This window comes from Arachis ipaensis, chromosome B3, assembly GCF_059453495.1.
Source record: "Arachis ipaensis isolate K30076 ecotype BB chromosome B3, ASM5945349v1, whole genome shotgun sequence".
NCBI classification, from domain to species: domain Eukaryota; kingdom Viridiplantae; phylum Streptophyta; class Magnoliopsida; order Fabales; family Fabaceae; genus Arachis; species Arachis ipaensis.
The window spans coordinates 30,286,705-30,294,468 of record NC_142438.1 but is presented as its reverse complement, the minus strand read 5'-3'; the positions used below and the strand labels follow the sequence as shown (position 1 = coordinate 30,294,468).

Here is a 7,764-nt window from a genome sequence, read left to right as displayed (position 1 = left end):
ACCATTATTGCTACTCAAGATTTGTTGCCCACCACTGATAACAATGGTGATAGTGGTGATCATGTTTAGGGTAAAATAGACATTTAAATTAAAAAATTGTGTCCTATATATTATCACTAAACATGATAAAAAAATTTGTATATATCTGTATCTATGTCTACTTGTGTATTTGTGTTTGTGTCTCTATGTCTAAAAGACACCAACCAAACACAAAGATAGGGACCATTGTCATCCCTATTTGAGTTATTCAAAAAGAATTTTTGGAGCCAACATTACAACCTATATTCAATATCAAAAAATAAATCTAAAACTTTTAAAAATAAAAAATTCAAAACTAAATTAAAAAATTTATAAAATTCAAACTTAATTCATTTTTAATAGATTTTATACTAAATTTATTTGACAACTTGATATAGTCTCACTGAAATTGATGGTTGTAATATTAGTTACCTAATATTACTTTTGTTCAAATATTTCGGTGCTGAAAAGCTTTTCCATCATAGGAAAAAAAAAATGTGCCATCCTTGTTGCTCATCAGTAGCTTCTAAAATTTCTCTAGGCACTATGATAAATGCGCCAGTATTGAATTTATAAATTCTCAAGGTATAAATTGGACACTCCATAATTGTGTATTACTATACGTGTTATTCATCTTCCAGTTGATTTAATGAATTTGAATTGGTCTAGTGATTAGTTCACTAGTATGCTTGGATTCAAATAGGAGATACTGTGAAAAAAAAAATTTCAGTTTATTTAGATTATTCGAAGTTGATTTAATTATTTCTGTACACATTTTCTACGGAGTTGTTATAAAAGTAGAAAAAGCAAACATATACATATGTTCCTTCAATCCTAATACATTCAGCAGCTAAACTTCGATCCTACCAACCGTTCGTTGAGAAGGATGTTTTTTTAAAAAGCTTCAAACTCAAGCAATCCACAAAAATCAAGTACTTGGAGAAGAAAAACAAACTAACTAACATGTCTCTCCAATAAAAGTTAGAACGCTATAGCATCTCACAATAAATCCTTCAAATCGCTAGGCCTATTCCCATACCAATGCAATCTTTGAAGTCATTGTTTGATCGCAAGATCCAAACTCTATTTCCGCTTATATTGTACTCTGTCCTGCTCCTTGGAACTTCGAGGCTAGTCCTCGACAGTTTAAGGAGCGAGAACAGCTACGCTTTCAGGGTGTATGGAAGGCCGCCACGGGGACAGGGTGGAAGGAACAAATTGCCGATGGCGGTGTTGCCGGAGGACCGAATCGGAGAAGATTGCAATGTGTTTGAAGGGAAGTGGGTTTGGGATAATGTGTCTTACCCTCTTTATGAGGAAGAGAGTTGCCCTTACTTGGTAAAGCAGACCACTTGCCAGAGGAATGGAAGGCCTGATTCTTTGTACAAGAATTGGAGGTGGCAGCCTCATGGATGCAACATCCCAAGGTATAAGTTATTAATCCAACAATTTCAGACAAGTAACATGCAACTTCAAGCACTTCAATACTTTCATTCGAACAAGAAAAAGTATGGGGAGATAGTGAGAATATCAAATAATACGAATAATAGATATGTCGGATATTTAATTTAATAGGCAGATGATTATGTTGATTATTTTTAGTTGGGTAATTATTTTTTTTTTTATTTGATTTGCTCATGCACATTTAACAATGACTGGATATTCAATTCACTGGATGTGCAGATAGTTATCCAAATGTTAGGGTTTAGGAAGTAATTTAAAAATGGAGTGTTTTTTTACTTTATTGGGTCAATTCTAAAACCCACTGTTCACATTATTTACAAAATTATTGTCTATCTAACAAAATCGAAAACACCCAAATTAATCTCTAAAAAAAAATTTAGCTTGGATACTCTAATTCACAACAAATTTTTATTCTCTAGAAGTGTTTTAGAATTGTTTAAGTCGGACAGATTGATTCATTAGGATTTATTTCATATTAAATATGTTAGATATTTAGATAGAATAACATGCTTCTCAGTACTATTTTACTAGTATCAATTATTTAATAAATTCTATATTTTGTATTTCGTAAGGTAATACATAGATTGTATAATTAAAATATATAAGTAGATATAATATAAAATGAATATTTGAATAGTAAAAGCAATATCCGAATAATAGATACAAATATGAATACAATAAAAATAATAATTATTTCGAATTAAAATAAAACTTTTCGATTTGTGTATATAGTTTTTAAATATGGTGTTAGAATTTGATGTTATAAATATTCCATTCACTTAAACAGGAAGTCTCAAAATACCCGAAAATATTCCCAATTCCCATGACTATAGTGTGAGCATCACATAATGTTGTGTTTCATCCATTCATGAATTCAGATTTGACCCTCTGACGTTGTTGAACATGTTGAGGAACAAGAGAATGATGTTTATTGGGGACTCGTTACAGAGAGGCCAGTTTGAGAGCATGGTCTGTTTGGTACAGTCTGTAATTCCCAAAGGAAAGAAATCCCTCCAAAGAATTCCACCTATGAAGATCTTCAAGGCAGAGGTAATGAAGTATATGTCAATGGATATAATAACTCATAAATAAATAATAAATAATGTTAGGACTAACCTTTTCTATTAATATTAGTTAATATTTTATTTTTATACTATTAAAATTTAAATTTTAAAATTTAGAATTTCGTATTTATAGTTTAAAATTTAGAATTTAACAATACTATATTTTTAGTATTATGTATAAAAATATTTTTATTAGTAAAATATTAAATAAAAATAATAAATTTTATAAGTGATAGAACATTATTTATTAATAATTAATAGAGAACTAAAAGTCTATACATAATTACATATCACTCTTACCAGCCGATAACTAGCTTCAAAAACTCGAATTATTGATAAATAAATATTTAAGATAGAAAAAAAATCTTTTATACTTATAAATTTTACGAACGCAGATTAAATTACTGATCAAATAAGAAAATTAATGTTATATTTATACATATAAAAGATGGATTTTATGTGACAAAAGTATTAAAATTTTAAATTTTTATTAATTTTTTAATAAAATTTTTAAATTATCCGATCCTTTATTTCAACTACACTTATATCTCTTCTTTTCTAAATCTCAAATTTTCACAATCTTCCATTATCATCACTTTCTCTCTTCTTTGCTACTCCACCACCGCCACCATCACCACTACCATGACGACATCGACATTCACTACATCAACCTTTCCACCCCATGAGCCTCACCTTCCTCCTTTTTTACTGTCACAACTATTGTCACAACTATAATCACATCATCCTTTAACAACTACAACTACAAGCAATCAAACCATAAAAGCATTCGGATTTTCTTTGTCAAAAATAAAAAAAGATTAACGGAAGGATGATGGAGAGAGATCGAGAGAATCTTGAGTACCTTGAAGAAGATGGCGCCATTGATGACGTTGGTGTTGACAGAGGAGAGATTGACACTGATTGTGTCGCAGATGACAAGAATAGTGATCAAGCAACAAAGGTTGGGAGTGACAGGCCACTGCCACTGGCGCCTCTCCCTCCCTCTTCTTCTAGTGCATTCTCTCGCTCTTTTTCTCTCTCTCTTTTTTACACACAACCTCTATTGTTTTTTCTCTCTTTTTTTTCTTTTTTGATTTATTTGCCTCTGTGTCTCTCTCATCTCTATTGTTATTGTTAGTGAAATGTGTGTGGACTGTGGTAGTAGTGAGGTGGTGCGGTGAGTAGTGAAGTACATTGTTAATATTGATGTAGAGGTGGATGTGATGGGAAGTGACGAGAAAAAAATGATGGGGACAGATTACATGGTGCGAAAGAAGAAGAAATGGTGGTAGAATTGAGGTTAAAGACAAAAAACACGAATAATTTAAAAATTTTATTAAAAAAATTAACAAAAATATAAAATTTGAATACTTTTGTTGCACAAAAATAATTTTTTATGAATATAACATTAATTTTTTTTGATAAATATTTTTTTAATATTTATAAAATTTATAGATATAAATAATTATTTTTTATTTAAAATTAATAATTTTTTTGTGACTATTTAGAATTAATAATTGCCTTCAAACGAATGTTGTTAAAAGAACAAATTGAAAAAAAAAAGGGTATGTTTTGCCTCTTAGTTTGATTAAATAATGATTAATCCCTCCCTTTTCCTTTTTTTTTTCGCTTCACAAATTTCATCCCTTTTTTTTCAAACAAACTTCATCTTTTCAGGGAAATCAAATCATCAAATAAAATGAAATGGAAAGCATCATCCTTCAATCAAGTTTTAGACCATTTTCAGTAAAAAATTCATCCCAATTTCTATTTATGATCTATCTGTCATAAAAAGTAATTCTACATCAGTTTTTACGTCATAAACAGTAAATAGAAACTCAAAGAATCTCTCACTTCTCTATTAAGAGGAACTAACTTTAGTCCTTACTGTAATCCAACTTAATTAATTAATTAAAATATTTAAACTTAATATAGTTATTTTTTCAAAAATATTATTTAAATTTATAAATTCAAAAATAATTCACTATTAAAAGATATTAATATTAAAAAAATTTATATATAACAATGATACACAATATATAATTTGGGATTATACTAATTTATAAAATTACTTAATACAAAGAAAAACATAATTAAGATCTATAATTGATTACAAGAATTATAAAATTGGTATATGTGTTCAATCAATTCCTCTCTTAACTGTCTATGTTAGTTGCTGCCTATTTTAAAGTTGGACATTTTTTAAAAAAAATTGATAGTATAATGCAAAATCTTTCTCTTCTAATTGAGGTTGTGATAAAAATATTAATTATAATTTAATATTTCTTTGTTAGGTGTAAAAATATTAATTTATTTTTTATGTAAATAAAAAAAATTAATTATAATTTAATATAATAATATACATAATGTTTAATAATAATTTAATATAATTATTTTTATTAATTATGATTTAAATCATTAATATAAATTATTAATTAAATAAAAATATAATTATTTATTATAATTAATTATTTAAATAATTAAATTATAATTAATTTATTAATAATTATATTAAATAATTATTATAATTATTAGTTATTTAATTATAATTTAATTATTTAATTAATTATAATTTAATATAATCATTATTTTAAAGATATTCAGAGTTTCTCTGAAGAGGAACTAAAGTTTCTCGAAATTAGTGTAGAAATTCAACTTCTTTCCTCTCCAACGCATAAATCTTTCTTTTCCTCTCACACTACAGTAAATGGACTTAAAATTTTCTCCGGTTGGAGATGTTGTTAGCTTTCTAAGAATACATGACAGCAAAAATGATGTCACAAACATTTAGGGACTAAACTAATGTCATGTGCATTATTTCTAAAGTGCATATATATATATATATATATATATATATATTATTTTATATATTTTTAATGTATATTATATATTTTAATATATATTTTATATCAATTGGAGTAATTGATTTTTAATGTAAAAAAGCATGCAATAGGGAAAAGCATGAAATAATTGGAAAACCAAGTTTTCTAAGATTTTCTCTTGAATTATTTTCCAGGAGTTCAATGCATCAATTGAATACTACTGGGCTCCGTTCATTGTGGAATCAATTTCAGATCATGCAACAAATCATACTGTACATAAACGTATGGTAAGGCTAGATTCAATTGCTAACCATGGAAAACATTGGCAAGGAGTGGACATATTGGTGTTTGAGAGTTATGTTTGGTGGATGCACAACCCTCTCATCAATGCTTCGTATGTACCTAAATAGTAACCACTCATCACGTTTTTTAAAGAAAAGTTATCTTATTCTTAGCATTATTTTTCATGTACATCTTTTTATTTTACACTTTTTTATACATTTTTCTTATAGTATAAAATATCATTTTTTTTATCTTCTCACTCTTCTTATCAACTACTTTTAATACTAAAATTAAAAAAATACATAAAAGTTATATGTATAATATTCTACTTCTATGATATGTTAAATGTTGTGTACAAATTTGTTTTTTAAAATATCTTTTATCATATACAATTTATAAAAAAAAAAAGAATATTTTTGCTATTTCTAAAAGTTGAGTCTAAGACTTCTCTATATAAGATAAACAAAGTACTTACTATCTTGATTAATGTCATGTTTATTAATATTATGCAGATTTAATTTATAAAGAATGTGAGCAATAACCATGTTAATGCGTATTAATACATTAATAAAAATGAAAGGTGATAAATTCAAATATACAAAATTGAGTGTAAATATCTTTTTTCCTTTTCTTAAGCCATTATGTCCACATGTTTCACTCCTTTGTTATTGAGTCGTTCATGTTTTTAAATTTTAGTTATGGATCCCCAGACAGCGTAAAAGAGTATAATGTGACAACAGCATACAGTTTGGCTTTGGAAACTTGGTCTAGCTGGTTGGAATCGAACATCAAACAAGAGACTCAAAAAGTCTTCTTTATGAGCATGTCTCCCACACATCTTTGGTGAGCTCTCAAGCCTTCACCTCCAAAGCTTCATCTACTAGACTTCTGCTGCCAAGTACTTGAAAACAAAAAAAGTAAAATATTTTAAACCTTTTTCTATACATATAATATAGATAACTGAAAAATTGAATAAATTTTCAATCAATCATACTAGATTTTATATCAAAATCAGTCATTAATATAAAATACGTATTGAAATATAAAATATATATTAAAAATAAATTAAAAAATATATATATTTATGTACAAATAAAATATATAATGGCTGATTTTGATGACCAATTTAATGTACAAATAGCAATTTCATGGTAAAAAATAAAGAGATGGATCCAATAGCCAGGTAAATTTGCATTGGAAAATTTTATTTGTCGTTAATTTATTATGGCCGAAAGTTTTTAACTATTATCAAGAGACAAGTAATGAAACTCTGTTTTAAGAAGAGTAACAAATGATTTTCTTGTTTAGGAGCTGGGAATGGAGGCCTGGAACAGACGAAAACTGCTTCAACGAATCATATCCAATCCAGGGTGGTCCATATTGGGGCAGCGGCTCAAATCTGGAGATCATGAAGATAGTACATGATGCACTTCAAAAGCTGCAAATCAATGTGATCTTGTTGAACATCACCCAGTTATCAGAGTACAGAAAAGATGCTCATACATCGCTTTATGGCGAACGCAGGGGCAAGCTCTTGACAAAAGAACAGAGAGCCAACCCAAAATCTTTTGCTGATTGCATTCATTGGTGCTTACCTGGAGTCCCTGATGCATGGAATCAGATCCTATATTCATATCTATTGAAGGATTATCAAAACTTTTCTTAACATCAAGAAACAAAAGAAACAATGGAAACACTGAAACATAGTAATTGGATATTCATATGAAGTAGTAGATACATTATGTACCAAGGAAAAGTTGCACATTTGCAGCCTTGTGAAAGAAGATTTACAAGACACATCTTCAGTTAAGGAAACATCATTGACAAGTATTAACATAGGTAATTTATTATTGGCATGTTCTTCAAGGAAACCAAAACAATAGTGTCGACATGTGCATTTGAACAGTATGAATTGGTCCGTCATATATTAGGTAATGTTAGGTAACTAATAATTTTTTTGAACAACATTAACAACTACCAATTAAATCAAAACACATTACACCTTCAAATTATCCACCTAAATCTGATAAATAATAGGAAAATGAACATCCAATATATCTATTGTTCATATTGTTTAGTATTTTCATTGTCTACCTATACTTTTTTTTAATAAT

The 7,764-nt window shown here is 27.8% G+C and overlaps 1 protein-coding gene across 1 annotated transcript; it reads left to right on the top strand.

Moving 5' to 3' along the window:
• Positions 1-974: 974 nt before the first annotated feature.
• Positions 975-7,474, top strand: TBL31 (trichome birefringence-like protein (DUF828)). The gene is made up of 5 exons (XM_016337855.3): positions 975-1,445; positions 2,361-2,532; positions 5,563-5,762; positions 6,347-6,493; positions 6,959-7,474. Exons 1-5 carry the CDS (start codon positions 1,060-1,062, stop codon positions 7,314-7,316), a joined length of 1,263 nt encoding a protein of 420 aa, XP_016193341.1. The 5' UTR covers positions 975-1,059; the 3' UTR covers positions 7,317-7,474.
• Positions 7,475-7,764: the final 290 nt, after the last annotated feature.

What these genes read in the sequence shown, in the direction of transcription:
- TBL31 (XM_016337855.3), top strand. Translation starts at nt 1,060, where the DNA reads ATGCAATCTTTGAAGTCATTGTTTGATCGCAAGATCCAAACTCTATTT. An exon ending in CATGGATGCAACATCCCAAG is followed by an intron (nt 1,446 to 2,360) that starts GTATAAGTTATT and finishes TCATGAATTCAG; the next exon opens with ATTTGACCCTCTGACGTTGT. An exon ending in AACCCTCTCATCAATGCTTC is followed by an intron (nt 5,763 to 6,346) that starts GTATGTACCTAA and finishes TTTAAATTTTAG; the next exon opens with TTATGGATCCCCAGACAGCG.